Source organism: Sorex fumeus, unplaced genomic scaffold (genome assembly GCF_029834395.1).
Source record: "Sorex fumeus unplaced genomic scaffold, SorFum_2.1 ptg000024l, whole genome shotgun sequence".
Lineage (NCBI taxonomy): Eukaryota > Metazoa > Chordata > Mammalia > Eulipotyphla > Soricidae > Sorex > Sorex fumeus.
Window position 1 is genome coordinate 56189214 of NW_026606081.1, and position 22468 is coordinate 56211681.

The 22468-nt window shown below is 55.7% G+C and overlaps 1 protein-coding gene across 4 annotated transcripts in view; it reads left to right on the forward strand.

Moving 5' to 3' along the window:
• Positions 1-22468, forward strand: part of AKAP13 (A-kinase anchoring protein 13) — a 76260-nt gene that overhangs the window by 15968 nt on the left and 37824 nt on the right. For 2 of the 4 annotated variants that reach the window (XM_056113800.1, XM_056113801.1), the window contains exons 3-5: positions 10711-10786; positions 16077-16207; positions 19834-20204. In XM_056113800.1, the coding sequence (XP_055969775.1) occupies positions 10711-10786; positions 16077-16207; positions 19834-20204 (578 nt within the window). Of the gene's footprint in view, positions 1-2158; positions 2669-10710; positions 10787-16076; positions 16208-19833; positions 20205-22212; positions 22267-22468 lie in introns of those variants that run through there. The other 2 variants (XM_056113799.1, XM_056113802.1) reach the window with 2 other exon arrangements.

The following is a 22468-nucleotide window of genomic DNA, read 5'->3' on the forward strand; positions in this document are numbered from 1 at the left end:
AAACTGAACTCACAAGCCGAAATGCTTCAGTTAGAATGTAGAGAATTTCTGTACTTGATTCTCTAGAATCTTGAAGACGGATGGGTCTCTGGTATGAGCCCATTAAAAATAACCCCCTGACCCCGTCAAGGAATTCGGGGCACCTTGTGGCCAGAGAGGAACTGCAGGGAGAAGGGAGAGGCCGTTATTCCTATTACACACAGTTCCCAGAAGCAAAGGGAAGAGAAAATGGTCTCGGAACGAAACCTCGTATCTTTCAGCCCTGGTTTGAATAGAAATGATTGGTCCCTGTTTTTCAAAATTCTAACAGAGTAACGGTTCAGTGGTTCCAGATGTTTCTGATAAAAACCTGGACTGTCGCAGCAGCAGCAAAGCGCAGGGCTCAGTGCAGCCTCTGCCAGAGAGCTGGGCCAAGTCAGAGGGGAGAGCGCAGGCTCTGGCCCCCCACTTGGCGCAGAGGTACCCTGGGCAGCCCAAACGCTCTGAGGGCAAACCCGTCCCTGCCCAGAACGGAGCACAGCTCGCTAGGTTTCCAGCCTAGCACCCGCAGCCGCCGGAAATGCCAAAGTCTGTTCCTGGAGTCCGTCTCAGAGTGGGAATTCGGGCCATTCCAGATGATTGGGCCATTCTGACACAGGTTTTTATGAACTTCTTGAGGACAGAGACCTGGTTATTTGCTTCTTTTGTTCACCTCCGCCACGAGGCAGAAACCATCTGTGGAATACATCAGGGTAGATTATCTTCCTTCAGCCTGCGTGCAGTAGGGAGGGGACTGGAGGAGAGCTGGCCGTGGCGGTTCCACGTCTCTGATCCCAGAGGGCTGCCTGGGAACTGGGGAAGCAGGAAACATTTGCTTCTGATTAAGGCGGCGGGAAGGGGGTGGCTGGGAGGACAGAGGGCCCGGCTGGGTGTGGTGGGGAGCAGGGCCCGTTAGGGCTAGACCCTTCGCCAAGAGATGTCCCTGTCCTCAGCCCTCCGGGGCTCTTGTGGTTGGTCCCTTCCGGCCTTTCTTCGTTGGCCCCTTGCTGTGCACCTGAGCTGAGCAGGTATGCGCAAGCTTGCACTCGGATCGCCTTCTCTCGTCACCTTGGTGGGAAGCAGTGTCCGTCTCTCGGGCGTGAAGGGCGAGGGAGCACAGGCCCCAGGTTGCAGCGGCAGGTGGGGTGAAGTGGACACTGAGCTTCGAGCTGAGGCAGCCCCATGGGTGGCCCAGACACACAGAAGTGCAGGGACTGAGGCTTGCCCCTTTGCTGTGGAGTTTGAGCCGCTGGCTCGCCCCGGGCCAGCTCAGCCCCAGGCTCCTTGTGCCTCTGAGTGTCAGAGGGCCCATCTCTGTCTGAAACTCACGCTGCGCCCGCCCCCGATCTCCGACCCCCACACCCCTCCAATGGGTTCTGGAGTAAAGCCGCTCCCAGGATTGCAGTACAGGGGAATGTTCGGAGGCTCCCCAAAACACAGAGAAAGAAGTGCCACGAGTGGGGTGCAAGAACTGTGAATGTGAGGTGGGGAGGGTGTCTCCCTGCTCACGGGGGGCACCAGCCGTCAGCACACAGGCCCCGCCTCCTGGCCTGTGCATTCCGTGCGCCCCGTCCCCCAGGCCCTGATGAGCTTGCCACCTTATCCCTGGACAGAGCTGAGCTGGCCGCACGCTCCCTGCCGAGCTGCGGGCTTCGCTGGCGGTGGCGGGCAGGAAGCCCCACGCCTGCTCGCTCACCACCCCGTGTGGGGGCTTAGCAGGACGCCCCACCCTCTGTTTGTTGCCCTGTGCCTGGAAAGTCACAGTCTGCGCCGTGGCGGCCGGACAGAGCCCCTTTCACAGGGACACTGGAAGGAGGAGGAGGGGAGGAAGCGGGTTGGAATAGGAGCCCTTGTTTTTTCCCTCTGTCTGTGGATGAATCACGTTCCCACCACTGCAATTAGGTTTCCAAACCTCCAGGGCGGCTGGTGCTGAGCTGCAGGCGAGCAGTGCCGTTGGGCCCGCCCGGGAGGGGCGGGTCAGGGGCGGAGTGGGCTGGTGTCCTGGCCGCTCCCTCGGAGCGCAGCCTCTCCCCTGCAGCCTGACTCTAGACTGCTCTCCGCAGACGTGCCAGCTTGCCCTAACGGGAAAACGGATCGCCCTGATCTTGGTTTCTTCTCTTTAGACCAGCGTGGGTTTAATGAGCCGTTTCTCATGTCATCTCGTTGTATACCGCTTTTTTCTTACTTTTTCCTGACTGAGCGCAGGGCGGATTTTCACTGCCTGCTTCTGGCCCCCCTGCCCCAGGCCCGTCATTATGCTGAACCAGTTCAGTTTCCGTTTCTCCGTGGGACCAGCCCACCCTGGGCTCGAGGGGCGCATCTCTCTCCGTCCCTATGTGCCTGAAGCATAGCAGCAGGCAGGCCACGGCGACGGCGTGCAGGCCCCTCATCCCAGTGCTCTGGAGTCGCCACAGAGTTCCCACCTGGCTCATGCTGTTGGATTTGGTGACTTTCTTCTCAGCTTGTTGGGAACTCTCGGGGTTTGAGAGGGCCTTGCGGGAGCACTGGCCCCCCAGGTTAGGGGGCATTTCCCGTTCTCTTTGGTTCCTCCTGTCTGGACTAGAACAGAATGTACGAGCGGCACAAGAGGCGCTACAGCCTCTGCGACATCTCTAAGGTGGACAGGACAGTGGACGTGGTGCTGCTGAAGGTGAGTGCTGGGTCTGGTCAGAGGCAAAGGAGCTGTGCAAGTCGGGGTGGGTGGGGGTGAGGGAAAGGGCCTGGAGGGGTGTTTGGACTCAGGCGGGGTGGGTGCGGAGGGGAGTCGCCTCTGAACCCTTGATGAAATTCCTTCCGTGGGGTCCGCACAAGACCCAGGCCTTCTTCTCCCAGCCCACAGCGGTCGGGACATCTCTCCGCGGCCTCTCTGGCTTGGCCCGTGCTCTGGCCGCCTCGCCGTCACAGCCCTCCAGGGAAGGAGTCACTGCTTTCCCTTGGAAGGGTCCCCGGCCCGCCTGCTGACTCAGTGGGGCTTGGCTGGCCTTGGTCTGGCCACGGCTGGTGAGAGCGGCATTTGTTTGTTTTCGAGGCGTCACTGATGTCGGCCACGGAGCAGGGCCTGGGGGCGGAGACTCCAGATAGCTAATTGCTCACAGAAGGCCGTGGGCCTTCAGGCTAAAATTAGCAAGAGCCCCCTTAGCCCCCGAGAGGGAGTCTGGGAATGTTGGGCAACCCAGGCGCAATTTTTGGAAGTTTAGCGGTTTTCTGGCGAAGGTGGGGCCATTGGCCAGAAGCCAGCTACCTCCCAGCCCCGCCTTGGAGGGGAGCTGGGGTGCTCTGGGGGGCCAGGATAAGCAGGCTGGGCAGTGGGCTCTCTTGCCTGCCAACTCCGCCGACTGCCAGAGACTCCCTGGTTGTTTTCACTGGTCACCTGTGGCCAAGGAACGGGCTTGCGGCTGGCGGACGAGTGTGATTTGGTGGCGGCTGTTCCAGCCCTTCTGAAATCTGTGGCAGGTGGCTGTGGGCCTTGTCACAGGCCATGTGAGGCAGGGAACCCTTGTCCCTTGGTGTTTGGACCTTATTCCCAGATGTGATCTCTCAGAATCACACTGTTTTAATTCTTGTCCTCAGAGATTTAGGAGTGCTTTTGCTTAAGCCTGCAAGACTTGGCCCGCTAGGGGAAAACGGAAGGAGAGGGAGACAAGGGGGTCGCCAGTGTCCTCTGGACTCACCATTCAACACAGCGAACTCACGGAGCTCTGCACGGAGTACCGGGACACTGGGCAGTCTGGACATTGTTTCACTCAGACTTGTTGCTGGGTTGCAGGTGTTGCCTGTTCCCTAAAGAACTTGGGATTTTCTTCAGGCCTGTCCAGTGAGAGGACCCAAGTGACAAAGATGTGTGTTTATTTTTTTTTTTTAAACCCAAAAGGTTCCAGCTAACAAACTCGGAATTAGTGTTTACTGATTAGTTTGTACTTGTGTTTCCTCTCTTTTCTTTTTCCCTCACCAGATTGCCTCGTACCTAATGAAGGGATTTCATTAACCTTTCATTAGAAGAGAAAACCTTTCAGTAGAAGGAAACCACTTCTCAGAAAATAGGCATTTATTTCAAATAAGCACCAGGAGTCCTGAAGCACCCTATTTTCTGCGTGAACAAGATGGGCACATTTGGTGTTAATTGGTGCCCACTGAGGACCCTGCACTAAAATGGCAGTTGTATCGTATTGGGTGTCAGGCTGAGTTGAAGGGGTCCACAGTTCTTTAAAGCCCCATTCTTCCTCAAAGACAGCACACAGAGAAAGGGACTCAGCTTGCAATTTCTGTCAGTGACCGGAGCCGGGGAGCCAGCTGTTTCCGCTGAGGGGACTCCTGCTTGAGGTAGAAGAGGTGGGCTGAGGTGCTGCTGGAGAGGAACTTTTCCCCAGAGCACCACAAATACTGACGCACCACCGGAATGAGGAGCAGCCAGAGAGGCCTGGGCAGGTAGGACAGGACGTTGGCCAGGCATGCCCAGGGTCTCCGTGGGTGTTGTGGGAAACCCCCTGACAGCAGCCCAGGCGTGTAGCAGCAGGTCTGTGGTCTGAAGTAGAAGCAGCGGGCAGAGCCATGCTCTGGGTCCTCCTGTGGGTCTCCCTCACCAGATGGAAGGCAGATTCAGAGGCGGCGTCCTCGGTGCCAGCCCAGATGGGATTGTTCTCAGGGACCGTGGCTCTCTCCTTTCTCTCCATGACTCTGGGTTGCTAAGTCTTTTTTGTTGCCTGGGTATTGATCAGCTTGTACTCCTGGAGTCTCCCTCTTGCGCAGCTCATGGTGGGGGCAGCTCACGGTGTCACCCCCGGGGCTGGACTACCCGCCCCCCTTCACATTCCGCCTGGATTGGAGCACTCGCACAGGTCCCTGCTGCCTCTAGTCATGCAGGATGGTTCTCCACGCTTCTCTCCAGTGGGTACACGCGCCCCGCCAGCTGCTTACCCCACTCTGATCCACAGAGTAATCTAAACCCAGAAGGACTGCCCGCACTAGAATGTTCTGCGGAACCACGAATGGAAAGATTCGGTCCAGAGCCTGGGACTGAGTAAAGGTGTAAACTGGTTTAGTTCAAGGGCCATCACCATTTTACTCACTTTGTAATACCAGCAGTGGCACTATTCATGCCCCTTTTGCTCACCAAGGGAGCGTGACTGTCCCCAGGAACTTGGCGTTCAGTGAGTGGAGACTCAGCTCTGCGGGAGTTTGTTCCAGGATGCTTGTGCCTTGCACTAGGCAAAAAATGAGGAGGTGAAGGGTTGGTGGGAGCCCCTGTCTGCACAGGCTAGTCCAGACCCTGGGAGACTGGGGCTACAGAGGAGGGTGGGTTTTTGCTTCCTTTGTTCAGCGTCTCTGACCAGGTCTCTTGAGACTGTGGCTTCAGAAGCACAGGCAGTGGCTGAGCAGGGGGTGTGTGACCATCTCCTCTAGGGTGCTCGGATATCAATACATGCCCCTAATCAAAGACAGTTCCCGTTCACTTGAGTATGCCTACCCCTTTTCATCGGTAGAGTGATGTAGGTCTTCACCAGGCTTGCTCCCAGGCCACGTGGCAGGGGCACAGCCATGGCCGTGGTCTGCCACTTTCCATTAGGACCCACGTTCCACGTGTGCTGAACTCCCCTGGCATTTGGGTGCTGCGTACTTGTGTCCAAGATCTCATTTTTGCAGAGAGACTGTGGACAAAAGATTTAAGTTTTATTTTTCAGCTTAAATAGGATCAGGGCCAGAGAGTAGGTTCTAGGAACTTTCTGCCCAGGAGAAAATAAAAAAGAAGACCCCGCCAGAACCACGGCTATTTAATAGCAGCGTCCGTTTCCCTCATTTCCAGCTGCTTGCTGAGCCCTGTTTCTGCCCCCTCAACGGCTCGTCTCGCTCCTGCCCACTCGGTCCATTCCCAGTCCCGCATACTGGGGAGAAACGCGCGTCGTCTTCCCTTCCGTTTCCTCTTTCTGCCCGAGCCCATTAGTGGCGCCCACGCTGCTCTATTCCCCTTTCTAGCTGCCTTCGCCTCCAAAGAAGAGCGGAGAGTGCTCTGAGACCAGCTTCTCCGTGTTACTCCAGCACCTCGGCCCAAGCTATCTCCTGGGAAGAGAATGGCCTTTCTTTTGAGCAGATGGGGGTGGGTATGGACCCCTCGGGGCCAGGGCACACAACTGCCTGTGATGCACACATCCACAGGGTTGTTTCACGTGCATTCACGGACGTGACCTTCCCATGGCTCCTGTGCATGAGAAGGGCGGGAGGGAGCAGCGTGGGCGTGGGATGAAGGCGAGTGTGCCTGTCGCAGCAGCGACCCTGAGAAGCCAGAGTGGGGCTGTCGTCCCCCTCCTGCTGTGGACATGGATGTGGATGTGATCTGGCCAACAGCTGGCTCTCCCGTTTCCTGCCAACGCTGGTCACTGTTTCGTACTGGCCCTTGTCACGGGTGCCGTGTGCTGTGCCAGCGTAGTTTTGACCGGCCTGTCTAGTTCACAAACACACGGCTGAGTTTATATGCGAGCTGCCCCATGCCCACCCCCACTGTGTGACACACTGCTCCTCTGGGGTGTGCCCCGCCTGGTGGTCCCACGCCCCTCACCTGGGACTCTTCCAGCCTCTGCCACAGCCGTGCAGCTGAGCACGGTCCGCCAGGCTCACTCCCTTCTCCCTCCGCACCTCCTCACCCTCCTCGGGGCTCTCCTGCCCCTTCTCTCTCTGTCTGTGGTGTGGTTCTTGGCTGTCTCTGGGCCTTGCTGCTTCTGTGCGGTGGAGGACGTTTGCCCAGACTGGGTGACAGTGCTCTGGACTAGACGGTCACCGTGTCCTGCCACTTTGCTTTCTTCGGCCGTGCTGTCCCCATCCCATCCGCAGCCCCCGTCCTTGTTCTCTGTTGGCAGCCTGGAGAGTAGAGCTTTGAGTCACGGTGGCCACATGTCCTGCCTCGCCTCCCTGACTACCCCAGACCCCTGTTGCTGCTCCAGGATCCCTCCCCTCCTCATCCTGTGGTGCAGGGAATGGGCTCTCCACAGGGAGATGGCCCCAGCGCTGCCCACAGGATGCGCCTCTCTGGCGAGGCCCCTCCCCGCCTCTCCTGGGCCTGGCATCCAGCTGCTGTGTTTCTTGGCCCTTAGATGCTTCTCCTGTCCTGCTCCCCTTGCTCTCCCATCACGCCATTCCTGCTCCTCTTCAGGGGTGGCATCCACCATGTGCTGGGCAGCCTGGTACCTGTGCTCTGACCGGCCAGCCTGTCTGGGGCACGAACCCTCCCAGAACCCGGACCTGCCCTCTGCTGGACTGACACCCCTTCTCCCCGTTGGCGGCCCCCCAGAAGTACCCGGCTCCTGTGCCACGGGCTTCAGAGAGACATCTGCACGTCAGCAGCGTGGCTTCTACCTCAGCTCATTCTCATTTCAGAAAACCTCATTCACTCTTTTTAAAATGTTTCTGTCTAAATTCAGCAGTGACTTTATTTTCTACCACGTCTTTGGTGATGTTGAATCACTTCCAGACTTCAGCCACTTGTGCTTGCTGTGAAAAGTGTTTGTGGCAGTGGTTGAACCCCAAGATAGTGTTCGCGACCCTGGGGTGGGCGGTCAGCGGGGCCTTCCCACCCCGTTGCTGGGCCTGCTGCACGGTCTTCCCCTTTCTGGGACGCAAGGTTGCCTCGCTACGTTCCGGGGACAGGAAGGAAGCAGATACTTGTGGAAGGCTGGCTCGGCCACTGCCTCCCTGCAGCTCTGCTTACCAGCATGTCCCTGCGACCCTCGGCTCCCATCCACTCCTCACCTCTGCCCTGCAGGGACCCCGGGAAGGAAGGCAGAGTGCAAAACTTCCCCCAGCTGGAGTCTCGGTACTGCCCTGTGAATCCTGAGCTCAGAGATGAAGCCTTGAGAAAGCTCCCCCACAGTTGGGTCCGCAGACTTGGCGTTCTGTCCTCCCCGGGGTCCCGCCTCCCCCAGCATCTTGTCTGAGCAGGGGGCGCGTGTCTGAGCTGGGATTTCACCCCCTGTCAGCTTCTTCAGGCTGCTCTTCCCCGAGGACTCCAGTACCCTCAAGCGCCTTGCTGTGCCCCCCTGCTCTTCTGTTTATCCCCGTCTCTGCACCCCTCCTCCCCACCATTTTTATTGAGGTTAACCATGCTTTTCATGCACACATCACTCCAGTGCCATACCCTCCCCCACCCTTCCTCGCTTGAGAATTCAGCTCCTTGTGGTGTGGTGGGCCCAGCTCCTCATCCTGCAGTGCTGCTCCGTGCCCCCACAGGCCTGCAGCTCCCTTCCCCGGGGCTGACCCCACACAGTGCTCACTCCTCCCACAAGCAGCTGCTTAAGAACTCTGCAGCTCTCAAGGCTTGAGCTAACGCCCTGAGACAGAGATGAGTTTTTTTTTTCTTTCTTTTTTTCTTTAATTTTGGTTTTTGGGGACACACCAGTAATACTTGGAGGTGACTTGTGGCTCTGTGCCCAGTGGTGCTCAGGGGACCACGCAGTGGCAGGCATCGGGCCTGGGCCTCCTATTGCAAAACATGTGCTCTAGTCCTCTGAGCCATTTCCCCCACCCTCATTCTTATTTTTTAATAGAACAAAGGAGACATGCCAAGGGTATGAGCATGAGTTTCAGTGGTATTTCTTCTTTGTAGCAGTAAATGGGCTAGTTTTGTTTGGGTTTTCTTTCCTTTTGGCAGGGGGAAGTTGGGTCATACCCGCTGTCTCTGCATGGTTCTGCCGGGGGGGGGGGGGGGGGAGTCACTGTGCATGGGACTCGGGACTCCCGAGGTGGTGCTGGAGAGTGACTCTGGATTGCTGCTGCATGTAAGACAAGCACCTTCCCACTGCACAAGCTCTCTGGCCTCTCGACTAGGTCAAAACACTTCCTGTTTCAAAAGAAGCATGTTATCACGTGACCTACCTACCCAGGTGTCCACAGTCAAGGGCACAGGTGGAAATAGTACCCAGGGCTGACAACAGTTGGAGAAATCAGACCACTCCTCCATGGTTGGGGAGTCGTCACAGGGGACAGCCACCTAGGAAAAGGCTGGCAGTCCCTCGGGACAGAAAGTACAAAGTTCTCGTGTGACCCCCATGTTCCACTCCTCACAAAGACCATGAGCACACATCCACCCACAAACATATGAATGTTTGTACCCACATGTCATGGGCGGAGGTTGGAGGTGCCCACCTGATAAAAGGACAGGCCAGTTGAATGCATTTCCACCCTCTGAGCAGACTGCGACCCCACTTCCTTCTCGTTGGTGAACATGTCTTAGCAACACTGCCGTGGGGCTGCACAGGCCTGGTGTTCAGTGCTGAAGTGAGTGCTCGTGGGGTCTAGGGGCTGGGTGTGCTGTGCGCTGTGAGGTGGGTCCCTTTGCGGCTCCTGGACCAGAGCTGAGCATCCGTGAAAAGAGGCTGAAACAAGTTCAGATGCAGAAAGGACCCACAGCTGCTTTGTTAGTAAGACAGATGTGCCCTGGTGACTGGGCGAGGCAGCTCTGCCCTTGGCCTGCACTGTAACGTCAGCCCGAGGCAGTGCTCAGCGAGAGGCTTGCCAGAGTGCACTGGGAAAAGGAAACGGTGTGCAAAAGAACTGGGAGAAAGGACAGAAATAGGCTTTTGCTATCGCTGTGTGATCGTTCAGGCCTAACTGCTCAGTTATGTCAAGTCTCTGGAAAGTCGTGTTATAAACCGATACCACATCAATAAAAACCAAAGATCTTGATCAGTCCTTTGGAAAGTTACATACTTTCAAGCTTCCAGACGAGGAATGTTAGTCGCCTCGTTTGGAAGTTGTGCAGGCTGGGTAAACGTCTTATTGCTGTGGGCATGTCTGGCTTCTCTGTGTGCTTTCAGACCAGTTGTCATTCACTCCCTCACTGTCCCCAAGGCTAGTAAGTCTTTGCGTTAACACGGAGAGTGCACATTTATCGTTGCTGTCATGGGGGTTCAAAACTAACAGAATTTTTCCGTTTGGCTTATTTTTGGGGCCACACCCGGTGCTGCTCAGGAGCAGTGTGTGGGGTCCAGATCAGTGTTTGGGGTCCCTGCTGAAGGCGCGTGTGGTGCTAGGATTGGGCAGCGCTGTGGCCATCTTGCAGCCCACACGCAGGGCTCCAAACCAGAGGCCCAACTGGCATTTGCCTTCAGAACAAATAACAACTATTTTAATGTTTATTTTGAACTTGCAAACGAAGGTGCTAAGTGTGTATTTTGGTACGTGGCTAATCGTATGTCGATTTCTTTTTCTCGGTTTGTCTCCTGGCAGGCACTGGTCCCCTTGCGTGCCCCTTCCCTGCTGCTCCAATATGCCTAGCACTCATGGACAGTCTCTTTAATGCCCTAACCGAGTGGAGAGTGCCCTGTTTCCATCGAGAGAGGGTTTTTTTGGTTTTGTTTTGTTTTTTGGCTTTTTGGGTCACACCCAGCAATGCTCAGGGGTTACTCCTGGCTCTGCGCTCAGGAATTACTATTACTCCTGGCGGTCCTTGGGGGACCATATGGGATGCCGGGGATCAAACCCGGGTCGGTCGTGTGCAAGGCGAACACCCTACCTGCTGTGCTATGGCTCTGGCCCCGAGAGAGATTTTTTTTCATAAGATAAAAATTTTCTGCTTTGAGATAAAGGGTTAAAAATGGAAGGGTGAAAGCAAAAGCGATGGGTCCGGGGTGTCGTTGATCTTCCTGGGCACCTGCCTTGCCCTGCATGCCCTCCCGCTCTCAGACTGCCCACTTTCTGTTCCCACAGATTAACCGAGAGAGCTGGTGTACCATCGAGCCATCCCCGGATGCAGCATCTCCCCTGACCCCCACCACGAGCCCAGGTAAGTGGGGTATGTGTGTGTGTGTGTGTGGGGGGGGGGGGGGTGTTCTGTGCAATTTGCTTAAATAACTGCTGGAAAACATCTGTTGTTGTTTTGTCACCCCTCATGCTCGTTGACTTGGAGATCTGCCCTCTCCAGCATCTTAGGCAGTGTGGGTACATGAAGGTTGGGTTGGCATTAACAGAGGTGCCGTGAGGTATGGAGTGGGTAGCTCACAATCCCAGGCTTTCTCCCAGGTGTGGCCACGGTTGCCTGGAGACAGGATGCCTGACCCATGATCTGTGAACTCCTGACTTTCACGCCGAGAACCCATGTCCAGTGACACGGTGACACATGAACCACCCCAGCCCCATGCCCATGCCTGTAGTCATAGGAACGGCCATTTGTTGTTTGTGCGCTTGAGTTTGCATCACCCATGAAACCTCTGTCCACTGTCCTTATAGTCCTGCTCTGAGAGCGGGGGCGTTCTAACTGCTTGACTCCTTCCTAACAGCTTCCCTGTGGTAATGCTTGAAGGGGGGTCCAGCTGGCAGACATCTGCCTGGAAAGGCGTCCATTGGCCGGCTGCCCTCATGTGATTGAGGGCGGTGTTGGTTTCTCATGGAACCAGAAGTGTTTTCTTCTGTTTGAGCCTCTGAGAAGGGAGCTGTCAGGGCTGGTGCTGCACTCGGGCTATGTTTAGGGTTTGCATCCCGTTAGGAAGTTAGCCCTGTTGGTGCATTTAGCTGACCCTTTCCCCGCCCGGCCCTACTTCAAAGTGCACTACTTACTGTGTTTTGGTTCCTTCAACTAATTGGCTTTTCTGAAAGTGTAATTAGTCCTGGCCATCCAAGCAGACTAAATTGCTGGCCGTGTCCACGTGGCACGAGGCTATCTCGCGTCTCAATACTTTGAGTGGCATCTCCATTCATCGTAGTATGATGCATTCATTTCACAGAATGAGGTCTGAACCTCTGTGCGTTTCCCCAGGAGTAATCCTGAATTATGTCCTCCCCCACCCTGCTTACTCCACACTTCAACCCGAAGCATCATTACATTGGCCTTTTGAAAGTGGTTCTGTTTCCAATCTCATTTCAACAAAACCTGAGGTCTGGAGTATGAGATTCTGAGCCTCAGACTCAAGACTTTGTTAGGAGTGATGGGTTTGGGGGGCAAATTCTAGGTACTTTCAGTGTTACGGGTTTATTTCTCATCTTTTGAAACAAAAAATAAAAGATCAAGGAGGCAATAGCGTTAAACCAACTAAGAGTCCTTCTCCCCAATCTTTCCATGTGGAACTTAGTCCTAGTCTAAGTTCCTCCCTGCCTGGGGAATTCCTTTCTCTTCTACTTTCTAGTACACTTTTCTACTTTCTTAAACCAAAAGTCCCTTTGTCCGATCATCAGTTCTGGATAAAGGTGGGGCAGCCAGGGGAGCTCGTTTCAGCAGAGCCCAGGAGTGATGCTGACTCCTCCTCCCTGTCAGCTGTAATTTGATTGCATAGATGCAGTTTAAAGCCTAAATGACTGGACAGCATCTTCCAAGTACACATTCTGCTCATTTTTACAAAGCACCTGGGTCAGGTCCCAGAAGTTACAGATAGGTTGATGTCGGGGCCACAGGACAATTCTGGTGCCCCTCAAGGTACAGAGTCCTCTCTTTCAAAGGAGAACATTCTCGTTTGGTAGGATTTGGTTGGTTATTGGGGTCTGCGAACACTTTTGCCACTACTTCATATGATAATGTTTTTGAGTGTTCTCTGGCCAAAAACCAGCCTACCAGGCCATTCCGAACAGGAGCGTTTTGCTCTGGAATAGGGGGTGAGTTGCACATCCCCACGGATGCCACACTGTGGGCTAAGAATTTAACCTTACCAGCACGTTCAGTGCGTGCCTGCTCTGTGTCATGGGGCAGAGTTCTGAGGGTCCTCTGTATAACTTCTAAGGTCACCACAGTCGTTTCATTCTCTACTGTGTCACCTGTGTGGAAGTGAGACTCAGGGCAGCTGTGTGACCCCCTCCTGCACCCACTCACCCCCACAGTCTTTCACCAGTGCTGCTGGCCAGGCCAGCCTCTTGTTTCCTGCCCCTTGGGGAAGAAAGGGCCCAGAGGAAGAAAGGCGCCATTTCACTTTGCAAACATAGCGTTGAATGCAGTCGAGTCTAGACTGACTTTGCCTTCCGGCTGTCGTTTGTGAGGGGCGCTTAGTGACTGGTAATCCTTGGTCTCCCCTCGACCTCATCCTGGCTCTTTCCTGCAGCTTGCTAGCCAGAGATGCCTCTGGTGCTGGATCTTCCCTATGGATTTTCCTTCAGACTCTCTCGAGCTGGTTTGTCTTCCAGCCTGGAGCCTGGCCGGGTTCTGTGAGCCTGCCTGCTGGGCAGCCGGCAGCTCGCTCTGTGACAGTCCTTTCTGTCCCTGGCCACAGCTCCACTGCACTCCCTCCGCCACAGAACAGAGCTTCTTATTTTTCTAAGTGGAGAAAAGGAAGCAAGTAGAAAGATCACAGCCACCAGCTCCGCCTAAGTTGATGCACGCTCCCAACTGGGAACGAGGCTCGGGCTGTCCAGACCTCAGCTGTCAGAGCTGTTCCCACTGAACTGATAGACCCAGAGGAGCTGCTATCCGGAAATGAACTCAAGTGATTGTTTCATCTCTAGTTGAATATTCTGGCTTGTCCTTACGGGCCCCGCTTGCTTCCTGAGACAGACCCCCACGTTGCGCTTCTGTGTGGGAATTGTCTCATTCGGTTTATTTTTGCTGTGAGATTGGGAACCCTTGTTCCTTTGTGTGCATACATGTACCATGGCTCTTAATTTGAGAACTCCTCCACTGCCTACTTAAATGCCTAAATTTTTGTTGTTTGTTTTTGGACCATCCCCAGTGGTGCTCAGGGGCTTACAGTTGACTTTGTGCTCAGGGGTCACTCCTGGCGGTGCTCTGGGATACTATATATGGTGCCCAGAGCAAACTAGGTGGGGCCACCGTATACGAGGCAAATGCCCAGCCCTGTGTTGTGTGTTTGACTCCCAGAAAACAACCTTATATTAACAAATGATTCTTTCTGGTTTTCTTTTGGGGGGTCACACCCGGTGATGCACAGGGGTTACTCCTGGCTCATGCACTCAGGAATTACTCTTGGTGGTGCTCAGGGGACCATATGGGATGCTGGGAACCGAACCCGGGTCGGCCACGTGCAAGGCGAACGCCCTACCTGCTATGCTATCGCTCCAGCCCCATTCTTTCCGGTGTTTTAAGAAGCTTCATTAAATTTATTTTTCCTTTGTCGGGGGAGGGCTTGCTCAGTAGTGTTTGGGGTCTGTTCCCAGGTCAGTGCTCCCGGGACCACACGGTGCCAAGAACACTGGGGCTGTGGCCGTTTAAGTGTGCTCCCTGGGCTTGACCCATGATGGTTCTTCATCTGGACCAGTGAAGTGCCTCTTAGAAGTCGCCTGAAAGTCCCTGCTCATTCAGAGTGCGTAATGTGGTTGATTTCAGAGTAGCCAAAACACCTTCCTCTGCCCCCAACCCCACCTGGGTCCCTGTGCACTGTGGGGAGCCGGGGGTCTCCCTGTTTCTCTTTCACCACGTTTGTCACCAGCGCCCATGCCAGTGTTGTCATGGGACAGACACCGCTTGGGCACAGTGGCAGAAACAGGCCTCCCTGGAGCATGCCTCAGACTTGGGGTGTTTGGGTTTGTTTTGCCTGAGTGTGCCCACGCCTCCCAGTGGGGCTCTACTCTGATCTCCGGGGGAGCCAGGCTTTTAGCTCTGCCCCTTGTCACTTGCTGTGGCCCCAAATGTGATGAGCAGATGGCTGGGGCGGAGATGCCTCACTCTTAACTTCAGTCTCTTCACTAACTGAATTTCTTTGGGGACTCAGTGACACCTCTGAGTGTCATTGGCCTGTCTTCCTTGCTGCTAGGTCATGTGGCCTTCCAGTCAGAACCCCCTGGACCCCCTGGACAGGAGCTTGGAGTGGGTTAACTCATTTACCCGCTGTCCCTCTGCACGGTATTTTGATAGAGTAACAGTCTACAAAGAACTTAAGTCTCAAAATAGAAATTGGCCACACACCCTATCACATAGTTTCCAAATAAAGAACTTTTTCATTTTGGTAGTGAAAGCAAAAAGCACTTAATTACCAAGAAGGTCATCGTTTAAATATCTAAATGTGGGCGGAGTCATGGTTTAACTCAGCATTTGTTTCATCTTTCTGGTTCGTTAATTAATTAATTAATTAATTATAGCGAATCACTGTGAGGTACAGTCACATATTTATAAGCTTTCATGTTTACATTTCAGTCATACAATGATCGAGTACCCATCCCTCCACCAGTGCCCATTCTCCACCACCAATGATCCCAGTATCCCTCCCACAACCCCACCCCCCCAATCCCATCCCGCCTCTGTGGCAGGGCATTCCCTTTTGTCCTCTCTCTCCTTTTGGGTGTTTTAGTTTGCAATAGAGGTATTGAGTAGGCATTGTGTTCAGTCTATAGTCTACTTTCGGCACGCATCACCCAACCCAAGCTCGTCCTCCAAACACCCTTTGCTTGGTGTTCCCTTCTCTGTCTGAGCTGTCTTTTCCCCCAGCACATGAGGCCAGCTTTCAAACCATGGGGCAAACCTCCTGGTCTTATCTCTACTATTTTTGGGTGTTAGTCTCCTATTCTGTTGCTTAATATGCCACAGATGAGTGTAATCTTTCTATGTCTACCCCTCTCTTTCTGACTCATTTCACTTCGCATGATACTTTTCCTGTTGATCCACTTATGTGCAAATTTCATGGCTTCATCTTTTCTAACAGCTGCATAGTATTCCATTGTGTAGATGTACCAAGGACTGGGTCGTAAATTTGTTCTTCCTGTCTTTGTAGCCCTTACCTTCATTGTGGCCATGAGTGGGGCTGCCTAAACTTGCTTGGCACCCCCCACAGTTGAAGCGAGGAGAAGGTGGGGGCCCGCACATGTAGTTGTACCTGCAGGCCTGCCCGGGGATGGCACTCTGTGGGGACTGGGGTCTGAGACAGGCAGTGAGCCCAGCGTGCGTGGGTATCAATTGGGATGGGACTCAGTGCCTTGTGCTTCCAAGCCAGGCGACCTTTCCCGGTTTCCCCGCATGCACCTGCAGCTGGCCTTGACTGTGTCCATGCAGAAGGGCAGTGTTGAAGCCGAGCTGTTGGCCTGTCCATCGCGGCCTGTCAGTGTTAGGAGGCAGGGAAGCACAGACAGCGGGCTAGAAGGGCGGCTGCAGCACGAGAAGGGACTGAGTCCTCGTGTGGCACTGACGCAAGATCTTCTCCCTTCAGAGAGCTTCCTGGATGTCGGACTGGGCAGCGAGCGCACCGCCAAGCCAGGGGCAGCTCCAGGGGGCGCCGGGAGCGACTGTGACCTCTTCCACTCGCCCAGCGAGGACGCGGACAGCGCCATCTTCCCCAGGGTATGTGTGAGGCGGCTGAGCCCGGGTGCTCTCCCAGGTGGTCCTGGGGTCCCAGGCCTGAGACGCTGCCACAGTACATGCAGGGCGGGCCTGGAAGTGGGCCGGAAGGGACCGGGCCGGCCGGCCGGCGTGGGAGCGAAGCGAAGAGACTTGTGATTCATGTTTTGGCCTGGAGCTGAGGCTCCCAGGGCGCTCACCCCGGCTCTTGGCGCGGGCTGTGCTGGAACTTTCCCTATCTGCCTGGAAGCCTGCGCCCTCCTCAGGGCCCCGCTGGAGGCCTCCCCTCAAGTCGTGGGTGTTCTCACACGGTCTGAGGAGCTCCAAGGGAGGGGGCCAAGCTGGCGCCTGCTTGTATGTGGTCTCGGTGAGTGGGATTTGTTTCTGAGCAGATCTGGGCCCTTTCCCATCGCAGAGGCACGGGGAGACTCCCCGGTGGGTGTCCCTGCTGGAGTCCATGGGAGGCGAGGGGAGTACTGAGCTTCTCCTGAATGTGCGGCTGATGTGCCGGCACTGAATCTGGAACATGCTTTGTCTTGTTTGTGGCGCTGGGGATGCGTCCAGGCTCCCTCACAAGGGCAGTGCCCCATCTCCTAGTCAGGAACCCTTTCCGGCCTTTACCACTTCATTTCCCATAGTCTCTGGCTTGCTGTACCTTTCTATGTTGCTCCTCTTCTGGTGCTCATTCCTTCCAGAGACCCCTGGAAAGATTCTTGATCTTCCAGATCCTACTGCTGTTCCCCATGGGATTGGCTCAAGGGACCCAAAATGTCAGAAATCCACACAGCATTGAAATCTTCCTTTTCTGGTTATTCACAAAGAGGAATTCAAAAGGACTAGTTAGAATTTTTTTTGGGGGGGGACTGGGGGGTCATACCCAGCAGGGCTCAGAGCTTACTCCTGACTCGGTGCCCAGGACTCACTCCTGGTTGGCTCAGGGGACCATATGGGATGAGTTGAATCAAGACAAGAGCCCTTGCTTCTGTCCTGTCACTGGAGGACTGGGCGATTTTGCCTGCACCCTTGAGCCTCTCAGTAGGAGGACTCCCGAGATGCTCTCCTCCTCCCCGAGGGCACTGGCCTGCAGCAGCTCGTTTCAGTCGGTCAGAGGGAAGGAGATAGCATCTCGAAGTTCAGCTTTAGGAACAAAATCATTGCTCCTCATCAAGGTGGGCTCAGGGGCCCATGAGGGGGTTGATCACCAGTTATGGATGTTTGAGATGTTTCGTAGTAGGAAATGATCTTCAAGGTGAAAGGTCTGGGTGACGATCTTGAAGATCTTCAAGCCTGGCTTGCTGCTCCCGTGTGTCAGCACCTCGGCAGCTGTGGCTTTTTCTGGTCCCCAGTGCGGTCTCCTAGCCCAAGAGAACCAGAATTTCCTCTGTGTAACCATCTTACTCCAGCTGCCGGAGGCACTGACGACTGCTGCTGGATTTTGTGAGGTTATTTTATTTTATTTTATTTTTTTTCCCCCCAGGATGACTTGGTTGGACAGAGAGCTTTGCAAGTTGAAGCCAGTTTTCCTTCATTGCATGGCAGAGTGCCCCAGGGTCACTCTGACAGGTCAGGTCACTCTGAATGACAGGGTCACCAGAGCCTGCTGTACCCTCACATGCTGGGCATGGGGTGGAGGTGGCTTGGCTCAGTCCCGGGGCCCAGGAGAGGAGAAGAGAGAGCTTCAGGCATGGACTGTGCTTTGGGGCCTCCTGAAGGCGCGGAGCTGGGGCTCCCTGCTCTCCTGTGGGAGCGGCTTACCCCAGCAGGTCCCTGGGAAATGCCCTCATGTGGTCAGGATGTCTTCTCAGACCCACTGCCTGCTCAGGAATAGGGTTGAAATGCGACCCCAGCCTGCTTCCTGATGAGTGTTTCCTCTCCAGCTCTGGAGAAGGAGCTGGCGTGCTCGAAGCCGGGCAGCGGCTGCTGGCCTGGGGGCTCCTCCCAGCTCCACTGTCCCACGGTTTCTCCCCCCGCGCTGAGCAGCCAGCAGACAGGCATTACAACACCCCTTTCTGTGAAACTGTGATGGAGGATTAGGTCACTTCCTGCATCCGTCTGTGTCATCCTGGCCTCCCACAGGCTCTCTGACTGCCTGTCCTGTGACCTCTTCCCGTCATGTCCTGGTCCAGGGACTTTGGCTCCTTCACAGTAAGACAGGTTCAGAGTTTTCTCCCCTGGGATCAACAGTCCCAAACCGACTCTTTGCGTAAAGGGGAGCAGGCACCCGGGATTCTTTCTGGCACAGAGCAGAAAGGTGTGACCTGAAGGTGCTCGTCATCCAGGCTGTCCCGCTCTTCAGAAAGGGCTGTGAACTCCCCAGAGAGTCTTAACAACTGCTGTCTTTTTCCCTGAAGAGCAATAAACCCGCTTCTGATACATGAGCCCAAGGTAGCCCCCCAGGGACACGCAGGGCCTGGGGGGCTCTCCGCCTTTCCCATGAGCTGGGTCTGTGCATGGATTCAACCGTTTTGGCCCTGAATTTTCATGCTGTTTTGGCGATAGGAATGCCAGTGAGCATACTTACTGAATCTATCTTGGAAAGACTGTGATTACTGTGGGAAAGGTACAGAAATGACTGGGGGCTCCTGCTTGCTAGCAGATGCTTAGGACTGTTGAGGTTAGTGACCGGGAGCGGAGTGAGGACTGGCCCATCGCAGGGCCTTCATTCGTGAGCCTCCCAGGAGCTGCTGAGGTCTGGCCTCCCAGGTGGGAAGTCTCAGAAGCGTGACATGTGCTGCCCGGACCCTCTGTGAGCCAGGGCTGGATCCCAGGCCAGAGAGAAGGGTTGTTTGTTCTCCTCACTTGAAACAGTCCTTCTCAAAGAATCAGAGGAGTCAGGCTCATGAGGAAAGTTCTAGAAGCAGAAAAAAAGGCCGCGGCGAGGCTTTCCCTCTCCCTGCGGGCAGGGGCAGCTCGAGACTCGGAGGGCCCATGAGCTGCCCTGCTGAAGCCAGAGTGCCATTGTATCTCTTCTGGGCACTCAGTCTTTCTGGGTGTGGGGTGCTGGAAGCTTATCTCCCTCCCCCTGTCTGTTTTGGGGTCTTTGGTGAGCAGAGCGCAGGGCCCCAGCCGCATGGTCTGCATGGCTTGCGGGGCTCATGGGTCAAAGACCGGTGTCCCAGCTGACTGCTCTGTGCAGTGGGTCTCGGAGACGGGAGGGGATGATCAGGCCTTCCACTTCAGCTTTTGGTGCCAGAACTCGGGCCTTAGTGGCTCCTGACCTTAAGTGGGTTCCTGTGCCGTTGCACACGTTTCTGCAAGCTTCTGAAAGCCATCACCCGCCTGCCTCGGGAGCGATCTCAGCTCTCCGCTGTGTGGCTGAGCTTTGTTTCGGCCTGATAGCAGTTCAAGGAACCCAGATGCACTCAAGCTTCCTGCAGGGCTGCTGACAGCGGTGCTGGCCGACAGGGCTGACCCCAGGGAGGCCGCCCTCTGAGAGTCTGCTTCGTGCTCCTGTTCTTGTCCTGCAGGCGGCAGGTGGGAAGGGCCAAGGCCAGGCCTGTCCTTGCCAGAGGCACCCAGCGCCCAGCTGTGACCCTGGCTCGGCTGTCAGTTCTGATCCTGCCCCCGCGAGAGCCGTCGGCCTGCTGCAGGTCGCCGATAGCCACCGCTCATGCCTCTCTCCTTTGCAGCCCGAGGAGGAGCAGCTGGGCTGCGACCTCACTGGCTCCAGCTCCTGCACCGACGACTCCGCCTCGCTGGACCGCCACTCCTCCTTGGGCAGCGACGTGTCCCTACCCCACGTGGCACATGGGAGCAGGCCCAGAGACCAGCCCGGCCTGGAAGGTGCCGGCAGCCCTGAAGCAGGTGCCGCGGGCCGCCAGAGTTCCCGTGACCCGGCCGGCTCGGGGGACCTCGAGGACGAGGAGACAGACAGTGTCACCGAAGTGCCCAGCACACGCTCAGTGCTCAGGGGCTCAATGCGCTCGCTGTCCCCTTTCCGGAGGCACAGCTGGGGACCGGGGAAGAACGCGGCCAGCGATGCAGAGATGAACCACCGGAGGTGAGAGGGCAGCCTGCCAGTCTGTGTGAGGGAGAGATTGTGGGGTCCCAGAAGCTCGGGCATCTGGAAAGCTCACACCTGATTCCCTGCTCTGCAGTGACCGTCTGAGCTCTGATTGCACGTCTGCAGAGCATTTGTCGCGGTGAAGGTCCCAAGTGGGACACAACTGTCCTAGTGACATCAGTTGCTCACCCACTGGTACCCTTTATTCAGGCTCTCCGGGCTCCCAAACTCTAGTGTCCTCCTCCTCCTCTTTCAGAGATAAAAATTCTCAGCGGCCCCCCTTGGAGATCTCTCTTTATGCAATCCTGCAGAGAGCACCCCCAAATTGCACCTGGGGCCTCTACCCCCTGAATTGTTTTGGTGGTCCCCTGGGTGGTGCTGGTGAAATGGTCTCTCCCACTTTGCGAAAGACTGGTGTAACCCACACATTGGAAGGAGTAGTTTTGATTTGGATTCAGAAATAGATAGGAAATCTCACGATCCCGGGATTTCCCGTTTCTCAGAGTGCGTTCCAGAAAACGGTGCGTATGCCTCGTGCGGAAATGAGAGTCCTGGTGAAATCTGAGCTGTCGCTGTGTCATCCTCATGAGAGGCTGAGACCCGTAAAGACCACTAAGTGGCGGGATTTCTGCACGGATCAGCCAGCCCATCCGGGGGCGCTTTCCTGAGCGCCAGCTTCTCCAGGGTTCTGGGAGTCAGTAGTCTGAGGCGGTCTCAGCTCCCAAAGAAGAGTGCCCTGTGGCTTCCTGCCTGGGGCTTTTTCCTGGGGCCTCTTGCTTTGGGAGGCTCTGCATGGAGCGCCCCCGCCCCCCACTCGCCCGCACTTCCTTAGTGAGGCAGCTCAGTGCCCCCCCCCCCCCCCCAAGTGTTTCTTACTCTTGGCTCTGAGCACTCGGCATCTGGCCCACCCTCAGTCCTGTCAGCAGCCCCTCCGCGGGCCTGCCTGCTCATTTCTGGGGGCACCCTTGCCTGAGCTTCCAGACTCCTGCCCACTCCCCTCCCCAAGCCATTTGGTTTTATTCTCGCTGTGGGCATCCAGGCGAGTTCCTGATGTACCCAGCTGCCATGGAGCCCAGTTTTTTGCTGATCTGATCATGGCTCTTCCCAGGAGGCCATTATTCTACAGTGGACTTCAGGACATTTTTTTTTTTTTTGTGGGGGGGTGTGGAGCACACTGGCTGTGGTTAGGGCTGACTCCTGGCTCTGCACTCAGTGATCACACCTGGCAGGGCTCAGGCGACCTCACCCTGTGGGGTGCTGGGGATCTGAATGAGGTTGCTGCCACAAGCAAGATGAGCATCCTACCCACTGATCCATTGGTCCACCCCATCTCCTAACTTTATTTTTGCTATACTTCGGGGATAAGTATTCACACCAATTTTTTAAAAGCGAAGAAGTCAGGATGTCGGGGAACAACCCCTACAGCCAGGTTCTCTTCCTAAAGCAGAGTGGACTTCTTAACAAGACCACCTGTTAGCAGTTGACAGCCCCAAGAAGTAGGTTTGGTTTCCCATCTGGTCCCCTCTGCCAGGACAGAGCCCAGTGGCCAATGTGACTGTGCTGGGTCTAGGCTCTGCGGAAGTGAGCGGCCTGCTCTGTGGGCAGCCAGCACCTTGCTCCCGCGCCCCTCCTGACCACACCCACACCCCAAGGCCTGAGCAGTAGGCATCACTCATGTGCTGGACCGTGCTAGCAGAAGTAGCTGTGTTCGATGTGCTGTGAAGTTTAAGGAGGACAGTAAAGAACTCTTTCAGGGTTTTGAGAAATTCCAGCCATACCCTGCATTTTCTTTCTCTTTGTCTCTCATCACCTGGTCAGGCCCGCAGAGCAAGGAGGGCTCCACACAACAGCTCCCACAGCAGCCCAGTCCTTTGGGCCCGTGTCCCTCTCATCCTGCACCCATCCCTTCCTTCCTCGTCCCGCTGGCTGTCCCTCTTGCCAGGGTGGTGCCGTGTGCTCCATGCCCTTGTTTCACCCACGCTGACCTCTCCCCCTTCATTTTCAGTTCTCTGCGTGTTCTGGGAGACATGGTCAGGAGGCCTCCCCTCCATAGGAGAAGGTACAGAGTCCTCTCGCCGCTCGGACTAACACTGCCGCCTCCGAGCATTCGCTAACAGCCGTAGGTTCCGCACAGTCTGTGCTCTGTCTGCTGGGAGCCGTGTCCTGTCTGCTTCAGGCCGTTCCCAGGGTTCCTGGGAAGCGCTGAGGGCCACTCTATGCTCAGTAACGGTTCTTCACTCAGGTCGCGAGTGTGTGTGGCA